At 38.5% G+C, this 24,342-nt stretch overlaps 1 protein-coding gene across 1 annotated transcript in view; it reads left to right on the top strand.

Moving 5' to 3' along the window:
- The window catches only part of LOC150090379 (A disintegrin and metalloproteinase with thrombospondin motifs 9-like), a 514,590-nt gene that overhangs the window by 256,997 nt on the left and 233,251 nt on the right, over nucleotides 1-24,342 (top strand). Inside the window, exons 12-14 of the mRNA XM_090369090.1 lie at nucleotides 13,881-13,944; nucleotides 15,896-16,013; nucleotides 17,219-17,355. Coding sequence (XP_090225216.1) covers nucleotides 13,881-13,944; nucleotides 15,896-16,013; nucleotides 17,219-17,355 — 319 coding nt within the window. The remainder of the gene's footprint in view (nucleotides 1-13,880; nucleotides 13,945-15,895; nucleotides 16,014-17,218; nucleotides 17,356-24,342) is intronic.

The following is a 24,342-nucleotide window of genomic DNA, read 5'->3' as shown; positions in this document are numbered from 1 at the left end:
TCACTGACACGATCTGAGCAAACATTGATATCTGAAGTTTTGAAACAGTAATCCAACCACGGAAAAGAAGAAAATAAATCTCGCAGGACATCCCATTTTGCATTCTTGTGATGCCAAACAACACGAGGTTGCGAATAGCCATGAGATAAAGGCTCCATTGGAGAAGAGACAATCACTAAGTTGTGACCTGAGGTGCTTAAAGGACTACTCACTTCGACCGTGTTCTTAGATGGGTTGTTTGTGAGAAAAATATCAAGCGTTTTGACTGTATGGTTAGGATTGTCCGGTATTCTTGTAAGTAAATGAACAATCTGTGCAAGGTCATTAGAAATTGCAAAAGCCTCAGCATCTCGACCAGCTGGGTCGGTGTTATTAGAAAACTGAAGCCAGTTACAGTTGTGAACATTAAAATCACCTAGGAAAATTACATCACTGTTATAAAGTTGGACTGGACAAATTCAAGTTGCAAAGAGAGGAAGTCAAAGAGCTCCAAGTGATTAGTGGAATTGGGAGAACGGTAGAGACAACAGATGAATTTAACACAGTGAGGTAGAGATTTTAAGCCAGAGAAGATCTAAAAGAGGAGATTCCAAATTGCCAAGTTTCTGACAGGAAATATTGGAACGGACATATGCACAAGTATCACCTTTGAGGCAAAAGGAATCATACAGTGAATAATTTGGGTAACTGAGATGAGCAGTAGTTGAATTAACCGATACCTAAGATTCTGTTAGAAAGAGTACATGGGGTTTGGCAGACTGCAAGTGGAAATGGACATCGTTGAGATTAGAATTGAAAACATGTATATTTGTGAAATGAACTAGGAAGTGTTTGGGAGGTTAGATCTTTTTGCAGATAAGCTTATTCTATTAGTTTTGACAATTCATGGTGTATACAATAGCAAGAAGAAGTGGGGGACATGCTGTATGAAGTAATTAAATTTTTGGATATGGCGTACACATGATGAGAATATACCCAGATCCTTGACATAGCATAGCCTCTATAATGCCCTCGCATACACACTACTCGAACTCCCTCCAGTCACTATCTGGCAGAGTACAGGTAGCAAGATTATACACTAGCTGATCCGGAAGCCTCTTAAAGAGTTACCAATAGGTTCGGTCCGGTGTACTAAGTAGCGGCCGGCCTGCGAACACCGTTGCTGTACCCTCGAAATGTAAGGAATAATGGATCTCGCCACGACGTTCATCATAACCTCAAAAGTCATCAATCATACTGCATGATGGAAGAGATGGGGAAGGGTTGACCGGAACTTAGCTCTAGAGACTAAACAAGGGTTCCACCACTTCAAGCCTCCAATAAGCAAAGTGGTGGTATTGCACCGGTTGATGAGAGTCATCTACCACCTAGTATTGCCTGATAACACAGAGGGGCGGCATTCCTCCATGTGGTGTGGGCGCCACACCTCGAACCCCCCCCCCCCCCACTTACGTTGGTTCATACTTGGGTGGTCACCCACAGTGTGCTTGTGCATGGAGGTTATGCCCAGGATTACTATCAGTCCCACTATCGTGAAGGTGCAAGCAGAGAATTTGGTTGTCACAGACCGTCTGAACTTCGCCGAAATTGGGTCTAGTTGACATGAATATCACCCGAATATCAGTTCCATCAGCATTCTACTCTACTTCTGTGCTTACCTTCGATGATTTCTAGGCAAGATCATGTACACTATCTCATTTGGGTTTACAATGACTTCTAATCTCTCCTGGCATAAACACATTACAAATATTGCTTCTTCCGCATCTAAAAAACTTGGTTTTCTCTTTCGCTCTCAGCGCTACTTTTCTTCCAGACAGCTATTCACTCTGTACAAATCGCAAATCCGCCCTGCCATGGAATATTGTTCCCACATTTGGTGCAATGCCCTAAATATTTCTCTCGGGCTTCTAGATTCCATTGAGAAGAGGGCAGTCAGGTTAATTAAAGACTCACTCTAACAGAATCTATCTACACTGCCTCATGGACGTTCTGTTTCTGCTGAATGCATTTTCTATAGATACTTCCATGGGCACTGTTCTTCTCAATTGGCTTCTGTAATTCACGCTCTCTCTTCGAAAGCAGTTCGAACACGTGCCGCAACCAGTCAGCATCCTTTTACTGTCCAACTTCAAACTCAGAGCCAACTTTTCTTCTTCCTCATTTATTCATTCCGTTTTCTGGAACAGCCTTCCTTCATACGTATTTCTTGGAAATTACAATCTACAGAAGTTCAAATCTAATGTCAACAAGTATCTTCTTTCACGTTCTTAAACTTCAACCTTAGCACGGTAATGTTTTAATGCCTCTCGTATTTGGAATTTTCATAAAAAAACATTGCATTGAGTATTCAACACTATGCAAGAACCTGGCAACTTCCATGATGTTTTACCAGCTATACAAGTAACCTTGCCTAGTCTTCGGTTACTATACAAGTAACCTTGCGAATCCATTGAGAATTAAAAGTTATAAATCGTTATTAGTTTTAGTAACAGAAATATCTCTTGAAAATAGAACTGCATTCCAGGATGGAATTTTTTTTTATTATTATTTTATTATTTGATAATGACCCTAACAGTTTTTCGAATAGTTTTTGGAAGTACTGCTTTTTTTTTCAGTAGTTCATCTTTGCCAGGTATGTTTAGCTCTTCCTTTCGACGTCGCATAATTTTAATTTTTGTTTCATCGCCCAGATGAATATTGGAAAGATGAAAAGAGAGATTTTACTCTTCAGTAAAAATGCCACTGTGAATGTGCTCACTGATGGGTTCGTAAATGTTATTTTTCACATGGTCATTTCCATCTGTGCTACAGTTAGACCAGAGCTAAGAAACTTGTGGCTAATTGCTTTGTTCTGGCTGCTAATGTAGGACACAGACAAGGAACTCTTTGCGTTTGTTCACTTTTACTTTGCACCATTAATGGCGCTTGACGATCATGAACTCCAATTAAATCATTTATTAGGCTTTTAACCGTAGTTTGTGATTTTACTCTGCGCATAACGAATATTTTTGCTTTCCTTGTAAGTAGGTAGAAATATCGACTTACAATAGTCTAGCCACTTGCATTAGACAGTTTATACATAGGTATATAACTTTTCTAGTGAGTTGTAATTAATCCTACCAAGAAGAATTAGTGTGGATAATTCCTCTTTGTAGGAGTTCCTTGACTAAATCAGAGATGAATTTTTTTTAATACATATCCCTTTGGATCCATTTTTATAACAGTTAAAAATTATTAGGTTTTCCCAACCTAGTTTTTGATGGTTATTTTTTGCAGCTTATGATTGTCGTGTTCCATACGGGGTACTAAGGTCCTAAAAAGGAAATTTCTTTTTTGTTTTCGGAGATATAAATACTGTACAACAAGCAATGCCCCTTGTAATATAATTATGGAGTGGAAAAGCGTTTGTTAATTTTCGGAATTCTGTGTACTCGACATAGAATAGGTTGAGAGGCAGCTTATACTGCGGTCTGGTATTTCTAGTTCTTTCTGAGAGATGTATCACGTTCAGTAGCCCATTGGGTTTTTGGCGCTCTGTTTTTCAGACCGCAGGCACCAGATTATACTTTGCCCATTACAAATCAACTCGATTGTGCACAAAATATAACTGTCCAAATCTAAGGCTTCTTTTTCTGCGTTACAAAACTGGAGAATCCAGGTGGGGGGAAAATCTTGCTGTCCACGGAATGATAGTAATTAATTCAGAAATTAGGAGGGGAAAAATAAAAATCCTAGTTAAGCTGCTAATAAATCATTTTAATAAAATTTAATGTGATAACGAATACCGGAACACGGAAGTTAATGAAATGGCACAGCTTTGAAAAATATTAATCTGAAATTTTAGTTAGCGTATGAAATATGAGTGGTGCGATGCTCGCATTACAATCTTTCATCTTATCACCTGTGGTGGTGAGGTCGTTTTTCTAAAAAAAAAAATATTTTTTTACTGCTATTATCTGATGTACCAGCCTTGATTCTGCTGGCTTACTGGAATAGAGATGGAATTAAACGCCATAATTACTAACTTAATAAACTTTTTTGAGTAATGAGTACATTTCGTGCTCTAGTATCCTCTTTCCGAGAAGGTTTTTGTGTACAATTTTTTTTACTTTATTTAGTGTATGTGGGTGTTTTAGGAAGTCATTAGCTGAAGGATGTTGAACTGTTTGTCGTCGTGCACTGTAACGTTAATTACCTCTTGAGTCTTCCTTATATCACCCACTGTATTTCCATTTTGAATTCAAGTTCTTTTGTAAGTGTACCCCATTAGAGATCTTATCTCTGCAATGGCTATTTAACAGCTTATCTTCTCTATTACTAAGAGAAAGTCCAGTGAAAACATTTGATTTATAACCTTCAGCACATAGTGAGATTCGGACTTTTTGCAGAGAAACCTTGTTCTGCAGGCTCTGCAAAAAGTCATGAACTCTACAGAGTCTGCCATCTTTCGATGTTCACTTTTCCACCTTCTGCTGATTACTGTTCTCATTACTTTTTCTGTGAAAGTGAACATCCTTATTTAAGTTGTATTTTTAAAGGTTGTTGAATCTTGGCAATACATACGTGGACACCACAATATGCACCCATTTCAGGACTGACAACGGTCCTGAAAGGTGGAAAATTGGTTATTCGTACAGCCATTCTCTTGTTTGAAAGCTCATGTCTTCCCAGGTAGCAGAGTGGCTACAAGTTAGTTGGTCCAACCACAGAATTCAAGTAATTTGCGGACACCATGTACTGATGCCACTTAGTCTTAGCTGTTTCCATGCTTATTCTAACCAACTGAACTCGGCCAGATGTACTTCATATTCACGCCTGTAAATCAACTATAACGCAGGTTGCCAACTTAATTTGTGTTGCGATCTATTTTTTTCTTCACAATGTGCCGCGATCTACCATCTCAAGAATTTCATTGCACATGGTTATAAAAGTTAATCAACACATATTGAAAAATGTTTTCTATACATTTTAAAATTAAATACAATTCAGAATTCTTATTTTAAATTCATACGTATTTAAATTTTTAATATATGTGAAACTTGTCTTCATGTCATCTGCCAAGCTTTCAAAATCGGGGATATACTGTGATAAGGCCAAGCTTAAAGAATCTTCTCTATGCAAGTCTAGAATCTCCTTAAGAGTAGAGCAGTTTTTCGTCTTTGTTTGTTTTAAATACAAAAAAGGCCGATTCACATAGATATGTGGAACGAAAACAGGAATTTAAAAGTTCGCTGCATTTTTTTACATTTGAGTACTTTTCTCTGCAAACGTGTTTCTTTTTCTGAAGATCTGGTTTTTAGGAAGATATCGTTTCGCAATGTAATAATTTAATTTTCAAGTAATATTTTCTCCATGTGAAAAATCTCAACGACTTTTTTTCTGTAATTTGTTTCGTATCTAAGTCGACATTAAATGAATAAGAAATATATTGAACAATGTCTTCAATTGTTTTAAAATCACTGAATCTGGTTTCAAAATCATCCACAACTTTCTCAATTTCAGAAACATATTTCTCACTATTAAATTCAAAAACAGGATGTTTTTACAAATGATCTTGCGTATTGGCAAAATGATCGATTTTTTTTTTTTTTTTTATTTGAGATCCTTACCCATTGTAAGGATCTCAAAAATCGATATTTATATGCAGAAATACTACTAATCATGTCACCCACATTTTTATTTATTCCTTGTAATTCCAAATTCAGATCACTTAATTTACTGGTAAAATCTGCCAAAAAGGGCACACAACCACTCCGTATCTTGTAGCTGCTGATAATCAACTCTCCTTTGATCAACAAATTTAATTTCATTAAGTAAATTTCTTAATCTCTGTAAAAACTTAATGCCACTCAGCCACCTCACATCTGCGTGCAATATCAGATTTGGTTCATTTTCATCCAGTTGCATTTGGAAAAGTCTCTTTGAAGAAATTGTCCTCTGATGGAATTCACGATTTTGAAAGCAATGTCCATAACACTTTTAGTATTTAATCATTTTCTGGCTAACACATGTTGGTGGATGGCTGTTGTTGTTATTTGGTTTTTAGGAGCATTAGCAACTAAGGCCGTATTGCTCCGGGGATATGCGGTGGTCATTCCCTGACCTTTCGGCATTCTCCGTATTTGGTGGTGACGGGCTCGAACCCCGGTCTAATCAAGAAGCGTGTGCTACGCACTGCCGCTCCTGCCCACCTTGCTACGGAGGCGCCTTGGTAGATGGTACAGTGGTAACTCAAAAAATCTGGGAATTCATCATCCTTTTGGCACAATGCGATGAATCCGTTAAACCCCGTCATTGCTTTAGCTCTATCTGTTATTGATTCGAGCTTAAACAGTAGTAATTTAATTTTTTCAATCAAATTTTTTAATGCGTTAAGTATATCAAGACCTCTATTTCATTCTTTTAACGAAACCATACATAGAAGTTCTAGTCTAGTGGCAGAATCATCGAAAGTCATACGGATAAAAACGAGCAGTTGAGCTGTATGGCCATAACACTTTTAGTATTTAAAGAGAATATGTTATTTCTAAAAATGCGTCTTTGATGAACTGACCATCAGAAAATAGTTTGCATATTTTTGCAAGACGACAACTTCAAATGATGCTACAGTTACTGCTTTAGATTGTAAATTAGGTGTCATGAAGAAATTTTGTTGTGCGAATAATCTAGATTTAAGTTCTTTTAATTTATTTTTGCTAAGACCACTATTAGGCAAAAAATCCGATTGGTATTTACTATGGAGTACGTTGAAGTGCCTTTCTAAATTTCGTTTTTTTGGTATAGCCGCGGAATCATTGCAAATCAAACAACAACATTTTTCTTTTATCATTACAAAAAAATATTCTCGTTCCCACTCTTGATGAAAATGATACGTTTTACTCTTTTTCGTACTATTCATTTTAAATCAAAGGGTATTAAATTAACGTATAGGTACTGGCCAGTTATTAATATTAAGTAATCTAAATAAGAATTCGACACATACACTATGCTCTTCGTGAATTTTCACCGGACAAGTCTAGCGGCTGCGCGGCGACAAGAGTAGGCACGTGGTTCAACGGATTTGTAATAAACATATGCAGTGGGGCGCATAATAATAATAATAACGTTTAGAGACCTCAAAAGTAGTTGTGCTTCGTGAACCTTACAGGGAGGAAAGAAACGCATATACCCTACTCATCCGCCGAACTAAGCAACAATCCTGGGAAAACGTCGTCACAACTACGGGTAATTCCGACCCCTGGGGGGTGGCCTATAAGGTGACCACTAACAAGCTCCCCAGAGGGGAGTTGATGGCAACTACCAAGACCCTGCTAGGAGAAGTCACAAACTCTTTTTTTTTTTTTGATTTGGTAGTTGTTGGCGCATTGGCTTCTGTGGCCATATTGCACCTCCCAAGGTTTTTGCAGTACTTTGATCCAAGCCCGAGGCGAGAATCGAACCCGCGACCTTTGGGTTGCCGGGCAGGTACTTTACCCACTCGGCTAGCCCTGTCGGCTCACAAACTCATGGTAGGAATCAATTGGACGTGACATTCCCCCCATACGTAAACCCACAAACGCCAGAACAAATCACTATCTGCCAGGAAAACGACAAATACCGGACAGACGCCAGGGAATGAGCCTTTGCACTGGAGGAACTCCATCCGGCTCCATGCCTCATCAAAGGAAAAAAATGCCTGGGCCTGAATCTACGGAACCGGAGATTGTGAAGAAAGTAGTCGACATAGCCCCTGATCTTCTCGTAAACCTCTATAATCTATGCCTTAGAACTGGAACCATTCACCACACAATGGAAGGCTGTCAAGCTAATCATTAAAAATCCCAACAAGCCCCCAGAACAACCAAAGTCCTACAGGCCCATAGCCTTGCTATCTGTATCCAGTAAACTTCTTGAAAAGCTCCTCACCAGAATTCAAAACTACTATCTCCAAGCAAACCTGGCATCGCCAAAACAATTTGGCTTCCGACAGGGAATTGTCAACGGTTGATGTTCTGCGAAATCTCTTGACACAAGCTGCAGCCAATGATCAAAAATACTTCTTGGCCATTTCGTTCGACGCCCTTTGGTGACCGAGCGTCCTGGTTCGACTTAGGATGACTGGCATGCCCGAAAATCTTTACAACACAATAAAAAGTTATCTATCAGACAGACGCATCAAGATAAACGCCCAGTACAGAGTGCTCGCGAGACGACTCCACAGAGGCTGCCCCCAGGGCTCTGTACAGGGACCAACGTTGTGGAACATAATTATGGACGAATTCCTTAATACGGACATTGGTGAAGCTTCCTCACAAGCATTTGCAGATGACCTTATCGTTACGGCCGCTGAAAACAGTAGATCGCAACTTGAAGTGAAAGCAAACCACGCCCTTCAAATCCTGCAAACGTGGGCCAAGACACACCTCCTCACCACGATTTCAGAGACGAAAACAGACTCCATCCTCCTTCGGGGAACCCTTGATTACAGAAGACCCCCTCAAATCAAGATCGGCACAACCACACTGCGGCTGTCTAAAGAACTCAAGTACCTGGGAGTGATGCTCGACACCACGACTTCAAGGCGCACCTCCAGTACACCAGGAAAAAAATCAGATGCTACACGGCCCTAGTCACCAGGATTTCTAGGAAGGACTGGGGACTGGACTGCAAAACACTCAAGCTCTTCTATAAAGCTGCCTTCATTCCAATAGTTACATACGCTTCAGGATCATGGTACTCCAAAGTTCCCATGGCAGTCAACCATAGAATATTGGAATTCACCCACAGAGCCATGCTACTAGCTATTACAGCCTGCAGAACAGTAAGCACTCATGCTTTGCAGGTGCTGGTAGGAAACTCCCCCCCCCCCACTCGGTCTCGAAGTGGCAAGATGTGGAGTCCTCTATGAGCTATCCCAAGGTAAGGCATGCTCCTTCATGGGCTTCAATGCGGACCCTGCTACTAGTCGCTCGATAGAAAAGAGAGTTGCTGCCCATCTCACAAAAATTTGGCAATCCAGATGGGATAGCACCCCCAAAGAAGAAATCACTAAAAAATTCCTCCCAAATGTGGACAAATTATTCCTGAAAGTACTGCCATGGTTCTCACCTGGACTACATTCAACCTTCCTACTCACCGGACACGAAGCCTTCAGAGCCAAACTGACAGTCCTATCACTGACGATCCTACCTGCTGCTGTGGAGAGTTGGAGAGCTGGCATCATCTTATGCATGAATGTCAGCTCTATGATGACCTCCGCTGCCTGCTTATCACTAGGATCACCTTCCTGCCTAGAGACTGGGAAAACCACTTTTCTTGACAGTAAACAGGAATATATAGCTTTCTCCAAATTTGCAGAAGACCTCTACAAGCGAAGACGTAACCTGGTTGCACAACTCAACCAACCATGACAGCCATAAAAATGAGAAGGAAGCCCCCAGAAGACAGACTGAGTCTGCACCTATGAGAGAGAGCTACTGCAGTGAAGCTTCTAATGAACCATCTGCCTCCTGCCTTTTGGCTAATTGAACCGAGCACCACAGCCGGCCCACTTCCTTTCCTCTCCCCTGGCGGGCGGACGACGACGACTTCTTCGCCCCCACGCCGAGCAACATGGAGATGTACAAAAGAACTGAATGAAGACGAACAGTGGCCGACTTTGGCGGCCTGAGCCAAGCACTCTTGCTCGGATCTCTCTTTAACTCCTCTTCCTGGCAGGGGGACCAGACGACTCGTCACCTCGCTCTCCTGCTACCCCATTCTGTCTGCGCGTGTAGCACAGCGTTATCGTCACCGTCCTCCCCACACTGCGTGGAAAGGGCCCGGGTTCGAATCCCGTCGATGACGCGTGGAACTTTAATGGGCTTTTTTAACTCCGTGGCTGAGTTAGTCGGTCTCAGGCGTAGATAGCAAGGTCCCAGAAACTGGGGTTTAAATTCGTCCAGCAAACAGACAAATCGACCATAGAACACACGCAATTAACAGGCATAAGACACAGCACAGCATATGAATTTAATTATTCGGGTGGCCTAAATGTAATAGTTTTTTTTTTTTTTTTTGCTACCCCATTCTCCCTTTGGTGTTTCTTACCACTGCCAAACTTGGGGGCGCCTTCCCTGTAGCCCCATACTTCTACCTGTCAATCCTCTGTGCCTTCAATTTCTCCCCCCTCTAACTTTTGTAACCATGTACGTCAGCCCTCGGACTAAATTTAACTCGAATCCAAAATTCAATCAAGCTTTAATCCTTTTGGAAAAGCATTACTAAAGCGATAAGCCCCATGCATAACTTTTTTTTTTTTTTTAGTCCCTAGCCACTGAAATCTCTAGAAACTAGGTGGTAGGGCCTGTCAGAGTGTTGAATATAAAGCTACTGGGTGACCTCCACGGGGAAAGTGTGGGGTCCCACCAGGGGCCCAACGGCTAAATGGTCAGAGATAAAACATACCATGACATTACACAACAGGACACTGCCCATATACTTTTTATAAATCTTTGGCTTTCACAGACCTCTGTGTTACATACAATGCATACAACGCAGAGATGGGAGAAACCCCTGGTTCCGTTAGACATCAAGTGCTTTACACTTTAATCTATTTTTTATATATACTTAAAATTCGTGGTGATCGACTTTTTGGTCACCCCAGAACTATAAGATGCAGTGAACAGCGAATAAACTAAAATATGAATTAATTTTGTGTAATATCAGGGATGTGCAGCATAATTCTCGCACAAGTTCTTAAATGTTGACTCTACTGCTAATATAATGCATGCTAAAACACCAGTTAACTGATTTTTCTTTGCGTGGTAATAAAGAATGTTAATACGTAACTTATTTTTGATAAGTTGTATAAAAGAATTATAACAAATATTAAGAAGAAAGTAAAGTCATTGTCTAACGGCCCCAAGAGTTCCCCAGCTCCGTCTTGTGTACTCTGTTTGTGTAACACAGAACTCTGTGAAGGCCAGAGATTTTTAAAAAAATGTAAGTGTATGGTTATGTAGTGTAGTGTCTTGTTGTGTTGTGTTGTTCCTCTAACCTTTTAGCCGTTGGGTCCCTAGTGGGACCCCGCGTTACCCACACGTTACTCCGAGTAGGGTAAGAGAAGTTGATACTATATTGTCTTTTTACCTTACGATGAATTTTATAAGTAGAGACAGTTTTAAAGCTTGCCGTTATAAGTTATCAATCTCCACCTAGTTGACTTTTAAGAAATAGTTGAAAAAGTGCACTTTTGCATAAACGAGTCTTACTTTAGTGTGCTGTCATCTCATATACAAAAGAGAAATTTTACGTACGTTTCCCCCCGTTATGCTTCATAAGATTTAACTGGGCTAGTCCAGAATGAGTTTTTTTAAATTCTAGATTCCTCGTCACTTAAAATGAGGATGTCCAAATTAGTGGTGTGTGCGAAATCCTCCCATCACGACTTAGTTGGGGTAGCGGAAATATTATAAGAAGGTATAAAGTAAATATATTGTGTTGAGGCCATACGAATGGCAAGAGCCGTGTAAAATAAAGCCACAAAATATAAGGTCGGGAACAAGAACAGGTTGTACGCTACTGCCTAATAACTAAGTGCTGAGCTGAAATAGTTCCAGTTGTTCGTTAATTCTCTCATAATATAATTGGAAAAGAAACGTGGTTTTTTATCCATGCGTAAAAGTTATACTATATATAAAATACTATTATACCACATGAAAATTCTTAACAGATATTTTTTATTAAACTCATAATACAATCTCAATACGACACTAATTGGTTAGCATGTGACGTTTCAGAATTCTTGCTGAATCCCATCTTCAAATCATAAATGCAATGGGGATATAAGAACAACTTCACGACATGAACATTACTAAGAAATTACAACTAACATTAAGTTAAGGAATGTATACTCTTGCATTAATATAATGTTGAGAATACAGAAGATTTAGAACTCCGTATCAAATTAAACCTGTTAAACAAGTTAAATATTAAATATAAGCCTGACAATTTTACTTACATACACTTTAGAGGAGCTGGGCTTCTTACTTCCTGCACTGCAATACAAATAACAAAAACTTGCCTTGTGCAGAGAACCATGCAAGGTACGGTTCGAGGTGATCAAGGCCAGATGGACGAATGTGGAATACGGCAAGCTGGTTCCAGGCTAAAGACTTGAGTCGAGGATCCTGTTGGATATCTGGGTGGCCTACGCTCAAAACAGCCCAGTGCTGTTCCGCTGGTATGGAACGTAACTGATTTTTCGTTTCCTTTTCTATTTCGAAAATGTTGAAATATAGGCATGTCAAAATCTGATTCCTGTTTTTTTGTTAATGGAAAGGTCAGTGAAGAAGAGCTTAATAAAAAAAAAAAAAAAAAAAGTAGCTTCCTTAAGGTTATTCTTTTGTAGTTTTGATCTGTGGTGAGTACAAATGTATCCCATCATGACCTTAATTGCCCACGCACCATAAAAAACATAAATAAAAACAATCTACAGATGTGTTCTCGAATTCCCAAAGTTTGCCGCATTGGAAGGCATGGCAGGCTGTATCCGATTCGTCGGATCTACCATCCTGCACATCCTGTGTTCATTCAATCTCGACTGAAGATACCTGTAGTGATCTCCAATGTATACGGCTCCACAGCCGCACCTTATATGGTGTAGTGGTCCTCTTGGATTATGTTTTGGTATTTGAGCCTTTATTTAAGGGAAGATGAGCTGCTGAAGAAGGTGGCTTCTCCTTGAGTTTTGGCTGCTTTCGCTATCTTTTCGCTGATGAAAATATAATTCCACTTTTCACATATATTTGGGAGATCTTTCATTTTTCTGATGGATTCATTAACTTCTTTTTTGGTCTGTATTATTTTGTTTATCACGTGGACCGTTGTTGAGAGCTATTTGAGTTATGGTTGAGAGTTCTTTTTGCAGAAGTTGGTGGTCGCTACATACCTTGAGGGCCCAAGTACATACGATTTCATTATTCCTATTTTCATGCAGTTGGGGTGGGCTGAGTCGTACTGAATGATGAGCCCTGTATCAGTAAGTTTTCTATATACCGGAGTTTCTGCACTGTGTTTGTATTCTATATTGGTGGAAATTGTGTAGGTCTTCCAGGCTACCATTCCAGATGCACAATACGTCGTCGACCTTACGCCCCCAGAATTTAGATTTTAACCATTGACCATTTAAGGTTTCCAGCCAGGTTGTGAATACTTCAGCCAAGAGTGGTGAGAGTGTGTTGCCCATGCTGAGACTGGAATTTTTGTGAGATGAAATTTCCATTAAAGGAGAAGGCGGCAGCAGATCCTACCGAGATATCAATGAGTTCCAGGACGTATTCTATTAGGAGGTGTCTGGTGCCCAATCACAAGGTACTGTCAAGTGATTCTTTGAGCGAGCCATAGTTTGGCTTCTTTTAAAAGATTGGTGGTGAACATGGAGTCAATGTGAAATGAAACTAGAAAGTCCTCAGGTTTGATGTTTATCCTCTTTAAGTTTGAATACTAGGACTTGGATTTTCTTAATAGTGGCAGGATTCTTCTGAACCAATTGAATGAAATTGTTTGAGACATCTTGAAATCTTTTGTCCAGGGTGGTATTTCCATTGATGATGAATCTTGCAGGGAATCCGGGCTTGTATGCTTTGAATAAATCTGAAGCTACAGACATGTTCTTTAGCGAACGTGTCTGTAGATTCAGATTTATTGAGTTTTTTATTGTAGATGTTGTCATCACTCTTCTTCTGGTCAAGTAATGTTTTTAATTTCTGTTCGAGTTTGTTTGTGGGATCCGTCTTTTGACTTTGGTAAACAGTGTTTATCAAAGGCTAAATAAAGTGAATAACATCTTGCAAGATGTTATTCACTTTGTTTACTTCTCTCAGTATTAGTTTGTAACGAATGATTTTTTTTTTTTTTAGGCCAGCCAATGGAGGGCGTTACTGTATAGGAATGCGAGTTCGATATCGGTCTTGTAATACACAGGTTAGTATGTATTTCTATAGATAATTTTTAATAAGAAAAATCTCTGAATATTTATATTGAAAGTTTGAAAAGCCAGAGATATATTTAATGTTTGTAAAATGAAGGGAATACGTCTTATCTGATTGATTCAAAACCTTGATGGACAATACATAAAGAAACCAATTTTACAGGAGAGTCCTCCCAATTATTTGTGTTATACAACTGAGAGTCATGATTGGTTCATTATATGAAAACTAAGTAAAAAAAAAAAAAAAAAAAAAAAGAACATCGCCTTTGACTTTTGAGAATTTTCAGATACGATAGTTTCTCATCTTATAATACAAATTTGTATATTCAATGTGCTTCTCATGTTCATCTTAAAAGAGAGAGAGAAAGAAAGAAAAAGATAATCAGATCCTTCAAAAACAGGCGAATATCATCTTATCTATAATATCAGTTGTTTGTATTTAAGTCTAGTGACGTTGTAGGGCATTTCAGAGTCAACGTTCCCTTTACTAGAAAAGTCTGATTAGCATGCTGTCACAGTATTAGTAGTGGTAGACGGTGAAAGCAAGCAAGCTTATGTAGCATCAGCTAAAAAAAAAAAAACACGTCACTTGTCCATCTTTTCAATAGCATAGTGTTTTGTGGAAGGCGCCACCAGTGGCTTCCCGTAGTGCTTTGTGAAGAAGTACAGAATCTCTGTAAAAGCTAGAATAGTGTAATGTCTGGTTTGTGACAGTTATGTTCTGTTGTTGTCTCTGGCTTCTTGGTCGTAGGGCCCCCCCCTGGTGGGGCCCTGCGACCATTACAACAGATGGAAGTTTATTCCAACAATAAACCATTCCTCTGATGTGTGGAACAACAATCAATCAATCACCCAGCGGGTGATTGATTGTTGTTCCACACATCGATCCTGCAAACATCCTTCCTCAGTTTGAATATATGCTCCCTGGTGTGTAGTTTGAGCATGAGGCAGGATTCCATCAGCATTAAGTTTACTCAAGCCATTCAAAGCTTTAAACACCTCAATCAGATATCGTAAGTGCCTAGTCTCAAGACTGGAATTCACAAAAATGATGCCTTTCGTGGTAAGAGCATCCTTTTGTTCCTCTCATTAATTTCGTTACTCTATTCTGTACCTGTTCCAGCAAATCCACATCATTTCCTAAAATGCGGCTTCCTGTATATATTACTGAAAATGTAGGCTAACCGGTGGAATAATCACCTCCTTTTTTTTCTATCAGGTATAAAGCACAAACCTGGCCGGACGCTAGCAGCAAAAGTTCACAATAGCCAATGGATTGTTGTTCATGTTGCAAATACCGTGTATGGCCTTTGAATGCAAGGCTAAATCTGACGATCCATGAGAAATTCCTCTTCTTACATTGACTGATCCGCTTCAAGCTATGCAAGCTCTTTTGAACATGATAGTTGAGCAGCACTACTGTTTCCTCACGCATGTATGTCGAAAATCAGGGACACAATATGGGCATTAGGTGCAACACGACACATATCCGCCACTGAGCAAGGATTCATTGGAGATGCTTAACAGAAAATTGTAGATAATCTGCAATTTCCATTCCTGCATTCTAGTGTATTCATCTACGTTGTTCATTGCTGGTATTGTCGATGAACATCATGAAACGATTTGTGATGTTCTTGTTGATGATTGTTGCGCACTTACAACGTGATGCGACGATTTTGCATCGGCATATTTATTTTCCCATGTCCTGTATGTGTGTAGTAATTATTTTTGGCTTATTGGGTGGTTCATTTGACTGTCGGGATGCAAACCAGCCATACATCTGCAATGTCTTTATGTTGCCGCATATATAGCTTATTCCCGATTTACGAACACTCTGTGTGGTAGAAGAAAAGAAAAATTATATACTATTATATTTTCTTAAAAGTACATCTTATAAAATTATCATACCTTGTTTTTAATACCAGTTCTTAAACTGTTTTTCAGGAGTGCCCTGTTGGGTCACGAGATATTCGCGACGAACAGTGTGCTTCCTTCAACGGGCAGACCCTGAACTTCCCTGGCTTGCAGCAGAATGTTAAATGGATGCCTCAGTACTCGAGAAGTGAGTATGTCAATTTGTTGTCATGGTTACTAAGTCATATCGTTACTTTCCCAGCATGGTTAATGGATATTGAGGGCTCGAGGGATTTGTTAAGAGATATGGGGCCAGCAAATTGTTGGTCCAAGTTAGTTTTTCGTTAAGAAAACCGCTGAAAGCAATATAAATATGTGCTGCATTTCTGGCTGAATATAAGCAGGTATCAAGAGGCTACACCACCAACTTAAACGGTATTTTTTTTATTTTCAAATATCTAAAATAAATGCCATTTAATTCTGGCACGTTTCGGTGATAAAAGAATAATCTTATCCTTTCGTTTGCATCAGTTAGGCAGTTTTACTTCACGTCTTCAGTTTTAGTTTTTTGACTTTCGTATGATAGTTTGAATGTATAGTTATGTATGATATTAAGTATTGGAGTAGCCATACATTGAAGAAACTTATATAAATTAAGTTTTTGGAAAGTCTCAAACAAAAACTGTACTAATTAAAGAAAGCAATTTACATTTCAACATTGGTGGAATATTTTTCTGGAACAATAAAATTCGATAGCTTGAAAAAAAAAAAAAAAAGAAAAAAAAAACCATTTAAGAGTATAAGCTTATGTGCCAAGCTTGATTCCTGAATTCGAGCTTCCCCTCCCTTTACATCCTAATTTAGAACCCATAAAAGCAGCTTGTTTTTGAAGTACATGAACTGCTTGCCCAGCGCCTCTGGGCAGTCGAACGCGTAGAAAGATGTTCTTTTGAAATGTAATGTTGTAGGTTTTCATAAACGGCCAAAAGGTAACCAAGAGGGTTCGAATATTTATATGCTAACGTTAAACCAATTGAGTAAATACCAATAGTTAGTGAAATTCCGCTGGGTGTTCAATGATTAGGAATCATATACTAGTATTTTGTTAAAGAATATTATTATTATTATGATTTCTCCCTGATGGGGGGCGTTCCACCTCTTAACGGGTACTGTTTCTAAGTTCGCAGGATGGTTGTTATGTCCGGCTATTACTGTTGGTCGAGGAACTCTCTTGACTAACTGACAGGTATTCAGGATTGCGACTTTCTGAAGTTCCATGTAAGTGTTGTCTGGGAGGCCTATTGCTGCTGGGTTCCCAATTGTTAATTAATTTCTTTATTATTATTTTTACACTAAATATTGAAAGTATAGGTATTAGCAACATGTTTAACCAAGAACTGCTCTATTTATCAGTTTCCAAGAGCGACATGTGTAAACTGTACTGTCGGCCTGCGGGAACATCAGCTTACTTCCTCCTAAAAGAAAAGGTTGTCGACGGAACTCCATGCGGTCAAGATACGTACGATGTTTGCGTGAATGGAATTTGCATTGTAAGTAATCTCCAGTTCATTTTGCCCTAACTTGCCTTATATTGAAATATCTTTCATATATATTTTAAATTCAAAATTTAAACACATACAGGGTGATTAAATTTTTTTCTATTCCTCTTTTAGGCATAAAATGTCAAATTACTTTAAAAATTTATAACTCACAAAATGTTGGGCAGAAAGGTCTAGAATCGACCAGCAATGATAAGTTGAAGTGCCCGTATTTTAATTTAATTTCAAAGTGAAGCCCCAAATGAATTTCAAAAATTCCCATTCATACTGTGTGCACTCATTTTTGCAAATTAACAGAAGGTAGTTTCTGTACCCATACTCTGAATTCGCCACTTGTGTACAGTGGGCAGCCGGACGCTCGCCATGTCCACACATTAGAATAAATCCAGCACAGTACCTCGGACTCTGAAAGGTTGCCCCCCCCCCTTTCAGTGGTGTTCATAAGGACGATGTTGTGGTATTCAGTATCCTGAGTGTATTGTTAGTTGAGGATCTCCCTTTCTTTTGTTATAATTATGTTGTATATATTTAAGAAACGTTTTGGGGAGACCTTGATGTACCGCATTAACAGCCTTGGTGTTCGTGAACAATAGAACATTACTTTTTTTTAAGCGGTGTTAGTAAAACTATATCATCGCATTGACGCAAAGCCAATATTGCAATTCAGTTGCGTATCCAGATGTCACCGTAAGGGGGGGGGGGGCATGGCGACCGGGATTTTCAGTTTTTTTTTTTTAGAACGCCTTCTCATTTCTTTTTCTTTAATTTCAAATTGTTGGTTAAAGGGGGGGGGGAATATTCCCCCTTGCCCACCCCTGAATACGCCTTTGTTACAATTGCAATATTGGCTTTGCGTCAGTACATAGCATGGTTAATTTTTTTTTTTTTTTTTTTTGATTTGGTAGTTGTTGGCGCATCGGCTTCTGTGGCCATATTGCACCTCCCAAGGTGTTTGCAGTACTTTGATCCAAGCCCGAGGCGAGAATCGAACCCGCGACCTTTGGGTTGCCAGGCAGGTACTTTACCCACTCGGCTAGCCCGGTCGGCAGCATGGTTAATGGACGAACTAGTGTTTGTGCTCGAACACGATATATATCCAGTGGTCAGGAGCGAGAGTGCATAGCACGCGTTCCTTGAGTGGACCGGGGTTCAAGCCCGTGACTACTAAATACGATAAATATTTGTATTGACGATTTATTGTAAACTCTACTGACTTGGTTGTCGTGCCGGAGTATAAACAGAAAATTTATTTATTTATTTTTTTATATTAAACTTGTAAAGGCATTTGAAGAAATGAAGTTTCAGTATTATAGACCAGGAAGCAAGCGTATCTCTGTGGCTTTAGTACTTGAAAATCGTACACCTTTCCAACTATTGTGCTCATGTCTTATGTAGGGCGGCTCCTAAACGTTTATCCAACTCCTCTGTGCTTCACTTGTGATCATACCGAACTCTGCAAAATAACCAGAAATTGAATACAGTACTGTGATACGTTTAGGTAACGTGCGTTGCGAAGGCAACTTCCTAGTACCAGCCCACGCCACGCCCTTAGTGGACCAGAACCTGCACCCATTAGTAGTAATGTAATCCTATGGTGTCAGCAATCCCATGCAATTGGGACAAAACCACTGCTATCAGCAAAAAAAAAAAAAAAAAAAAAAAAAATCTCACACTACTGAAATTGTTTGTTTTAAATTTCAAAATATTATTGATTGTTTTTTATTATTTATTTATTGTATTAGGTGATCCCTGCCAAAGTTTGGCAACACCGCTGAAAGGGAAAGTTGCGTGAAGTTCTGCAATACACGACTATACAAGAAGCATTCGCCAACCGCTGGGAAGGGATACTTTCCTGAAAGGTACCGCAGCCGTTAGGTCCTGCAGAAAATAGAGGGTTAAGGGGAAAAACGTTAATTATGTCAATAAAATATGTGAAAAAATTTGCAGTAAATTAAATTTTTCCTTTGTTCGACATCATTAATTCAGGGTTCCCGCGACCTGATTATTAGGACCTCTAAAAATATGTACCTCAGATTACGAAAATACGTAAGATCCTTGCGGGTGGCAGAGTGTTTATAATCAAGGTCCTCTCGCACCGAGTGGAAAGGGCATGAATTCTAATCCCGTCAATGATATGAGTAATTTTTATGGCCTTTTTACACAACGTGTTTGAGTTAGCCCTCTCAGGTGATGGTCGCATGTTATTTATTTATTTATTATTATTTTTTTTTTCTCTTCCTCTCTCGGAAACTGGTGTTTTTCAAACAGCAAACCGGCCGAAGAACACCCCCAATTATAGGCACAGTATATTGGCGCCTCTTAGCCTTAGTTGCTTTGGCGTTTAATATATACCTCATCGCCCACTAGAATTGCCCATGTGTTATACGAGAAGTGGGAGTTTTAATTGATTGTCGAAGGCGACGGGACTGAACTGCATACACGTCAAAAAAAAAAAAAAACACGCCTGTGAATTGTAAAATTTTGGTATACGAATTAAACCGCATTATCTGAAATCCGTGGTAGGGGAGGTTTCCCTATGTTTAACTGAAATCTGATGGTTCTTCATTGAACTAAAAATATGGAAAATATTTCCAGTTCATGTATTTTTTGATGTAGAAAGTAGACTTCATTATTGGTAACGCCAGCAAACTGTAAGGAAAAACAGCCTCATTGAGCCATTCTGAAGTAATTCCTGCAAGCATCTGTTTCTCTGAGTAATGTAATGCTGAGCTCTTTAACGTTACAGTTTATATTTTTATGGCCGAAGAATCAGTATCTCAAACTGCACCACAGATGGATTGATGCGATTTGAGAAATTTATAACGAAATCATTATATTTGTTCTTTATTTATATTTTAAAATAATCTTAATAAATAAATTTAAAAAATAAACGAATATATTAATTAATAAATAAAACAGTATAAATATTTAATTTCATCATCAGCCATTTTCAATCCACTGCAGGATGAAGGCCTCTCCAGCAACTTTCCAGTTCCTTCTGTTTTGAGCACTGGCCATCCATTTACTACCCAAAAACTCATGAATTTCATCTATCCCTCTCTGCCTTTGTCTTCCAGGTTTTCTTCTAGCTCCTCTTGGATACCATTCTGTTATTTTCTTAGTCCATCTGTCATCATATCTTCGAGCTATGTGTCCTGCCCAAGACCATTTTAGTTCTTTAGTTTTGATAAACGCTAAGGGTGGAATCTTTTAAATTATTTTGTCTCATCGTATTTTAAATAGTAATTTATTGATATTCCAGTGAAGAATTTTAATTGCATGGTTTTATTGAACTTTCATCTTATTTTAATAGCATTTTATTCGTATTGTAATTTTGCGTTTATGACAAAATGTCTTCCTTCACTAAAGGTTGCATGGGGGGTTTAATATTTCTGGGGTCGGGGTGGGGTTCTCCGCTGTGATCCTGGAGTGTTGGACTGTCCGTGTGTCAACAGTGAGGAACACTTATGAGTTTTAAATTATTTTAATTATGTAAATTTGTTTTAAGTATCATTCCGTATTTTATTCGTATAAGGAGATTTGGGAAAGAAGAAATCCTACGCACTGAATAAAAGGTAATTCCTTGTTTATTTCCAAAATCATTATGTAACAGATTTTCTAAGGGTGTTAAATCTTTCTCTTTCGTGTTAATAGACATTTTAATAAAAAGTAAAAGCTGCACTTTTGAAGATTCCGGTAGGGTTATCTGGGGTTTGTGTTTTAGTAACGTTGATTTTTGAGTAATTTCACTCTCTGACATGTTCAGCAAAATTGCTGGAGTTAAAAATAAATTTGCTGCTGCCTCCTTACCTTCAAATCTGTGTTATGCAACTTGCAGTGGGTTATTTGATTTAATAATACGTTCTGATTATACACCGACACAGTCGCATAGATGAGACGTTTGCAAGTAAGCATTTCATAATGAATACATATTATTATTAATGTATTTTGTGATTACAGAATTAGAACAATGCTAAACTCCAGAGGCGTAATTAAGGTATGGTGAATGTGGCCCAGACAGACGCCAAATCGAGTAAAAAACTTAAAATAGCCGAATTTATAATTTTTTTTAAAAAATATGGCAGTCGTTATTATCTAAATAAATTGTTATAAGAACCTGTCTCTTTTATATAAAAGTACCAATTCATGGATAATAATACATAATTTCTCCAATTTAATTAATATTATAATTAATTCAAAAATATTAGTTAATAATACAATACGATATAATTATAATTTAATTAATGATAACAAAGATGCATTTCTGATATTTGGCCATAGGCATCAGTTTATAGTTACGCTTCTGCTCAACTCAAACGTGTACTACTACCGCATTAACTTCCCTGCTACTCCAGATCTGTAGTTCTATGGAAAACAACGAAATTATTAGTATCACTAAGAGCAAATGATACAACAAAAAAGGTTATACAACATCAATCAAAAAATGTATATTCCTTCTAACAATCTGTCTAATCTTTCCCTAACTTTATTCAAACTACCAACTTCTGCAACACCAGATGGAAGGTTGTTCCAACAATCATTTGCTCTCTTTCTGAAAGCAAATATTTGCTCATCTGTTGCCGCTGCCGTTATTTTTCAGTTTAAATTTAAAATTCTTTTGTGTGTGTTGTCCAAGAAAGAGTAAGGATACCATCAGCACTTAGCTCAGGCCATTTATCCATCCCACCTGACTTTGGATTTTAATCCACCTGGAGGGGGCCACCCTACTTTTAAAACTTTTTCTTCCAATTTGACAATAAAAAAACGTATATTTTTGTCAATCAGCCTTCATCGGAAGCAGATTAATTCAGTCATAGTGAGAAGAAAAACCAAAATTGTTTCTGCCTTTTCCAATCCAGATTGACCCGTGGTTTTCAATACTGAGTTGAAACCATCATCAGAAAAGCCAGCAGCGAATTATGGTTTTAAAACCATAATTCACTGAATATTATTTAAAACCATAATTCAGTGGGATCTCTTCATAATGCAATTTTCGGTAAGTGGAGGCTTTCTTGATAAGAATACCCTCTTGTGCCCCTCGCTAATCTTGTTGCTCTTCTCTGCATCCATTTCAACAGATCCACATCCTTCCTGAAACGAAGCTTGACCATTGTAGCATGACCATTGTTTTTCACAATGGGATAATCACCTCCTTGTCCCTGCTGGGAAAGTTTCTGTATATCGGATCAACAGAGCCCCCAAGCTGAAAATGGATTGAGCTTACAATCCATTCAATACTAACACTAGGTTATAGAGGACTGACTCTCATCAACCTGTGCAATACTACCACTTTGCTTATTGGAGGCCTGAAGTAGTGAAACCCATGTTTAGTCTCCAGAGCAAAGTTTCCGACATTCCACTCCCATCTCCTTCAACTCATGCATGCTATTTTTATTTTATATTTTGTCCACGCTTTTTTCCATTATATATGGAGTCAGCGTTTTTTTTTGTTTTTTTTTTTTATTGTTGTGGCATGCAATTTTTACGGCCGGATGCCCTTCTTGACGCCAACTCTCACCCTTTATCCGGGCTGGGGATATGCGGTGGTCATTCCCTGACCTTCCGCATCCTCCGTATTTGGTGGTCACGGGCTCGAACCCCGGTCTAATCAAGAAGCGTGTGCTACGCACTACTGCTCCTGCCCACCTGGCTACGGAGGTGCCATTACTCATGCACGTTATTACTAGTACTAATACTAAACAGTACCACTACTAATATAATATAACACTAATAATATAATAAAATAGTAATATAATACTAATAACTAGGTGGTAGATGACTCTCATCAACCGGCGCAGGGTGAAACCCATGTTTAGTCTCCGGAGCAGTTTCCCCCCCCCCCACTCATCTTCTTCAACCTATGCACGGTAATAAGTACTATAGGTTTTGATACCTTTTTTGTTTGGATTTTTAGTAATAATAGAAAAAAAAAACCATTTATTTTCATGTTTTTAAATATGTATTTTCAAAGTTCGTCATAATAAAGTTAAACTGAAGCCATTATCAATCCACTGCAGGATGGAAGCCTCCTCAACAATTCATGTTGAGGGAAGTGGACCATAATCTGCCACGCTGGTCCAGTGTGGGGTTGGCAGATCGACCGTACTTAGCAGTCAGCGGCGTGAACTCTGGTCTGCTCAAAGGGCGTGTGCTACTGCAGTCCTCATAACCACTCGGCTTTCAAACTATTCGATTAGGATGTCATATTTTTTTGTCACTATATTATAGATTCTTTAAGAATGGATGTAAGTTCAGATATTATTTTTGCAATGTATTGCATAAAGTGTCTGATTGTTTCAGTTTTTCTGTGTAAATAATTGCATTGCAACACTTCATATTTTAAAACTCGTTTTTATAATAAATTTAACATTCTCCATATTTTTTACACATGGTTTTTTTTTTTTTTTTTTGGTATTTTAAATTTTATTTAGCGCTTTCAGTATGTTTACAAATCTTTCTTGCAAGTAATGATAACAGACGACGTGTCCACTATTGCTATCGCTGATTTGTCAGTATATGATGGCAGTTAATCCACATTAGCATTAGCATTAGCATTAGCATTAGTAGAGGCATTTGATGCAAGAAAGCAAGCTTATGCAGCATCAGCCAAAAAAAAAAAAAAAAAAAAAAAAAAAGTAACATAAATAAATAAAAATAACCACTTCCACTTCACCCCTCTGTTCGTTCGAAATACCTGTCCAGCTGAGCCTTAAACTTATTTAGGCTATCAACTTCCACGACAAGGGATGGAAGTCTGTTCCACCCACCAACCACCCGCTGGCTAAAGGCAAAAATATTACTCAGTTGTACAAGTGTACATATACATGTGTACTGTATGTCTTGTACAACTGAGTAATAAATTGCAATATCTTGGACACGCTGCACTACATCATGTACTATTACACATATTAACATCATGAGCTACACAATGCATTTAGTTGAATTTGGCTTACGTCTCTGTCAGAATTACTAGTAACT

Source organism: Mastigoproctus giganteus, chromosome 2 (assembly GCF_048544385.1).
Source record: "Mastigoproctus giganteus isolate SK-2022 chromosome 2, ASM4854438v1, whole genome shotgun sequence".
In the NCBI taxonomy this organism is placed as follows: Eukaryota; Metazoa; Arthropoda; class Arachnida; order Uropygi; family Thelyphonidae; genus Mastigoproctus; species Mastigoproctus giganteus.
The sequence above is the reverse complement of the archived record's forward strand: the minus strand, read 5'-3'. Positions and strand labels throughout refer to the sequence as shown.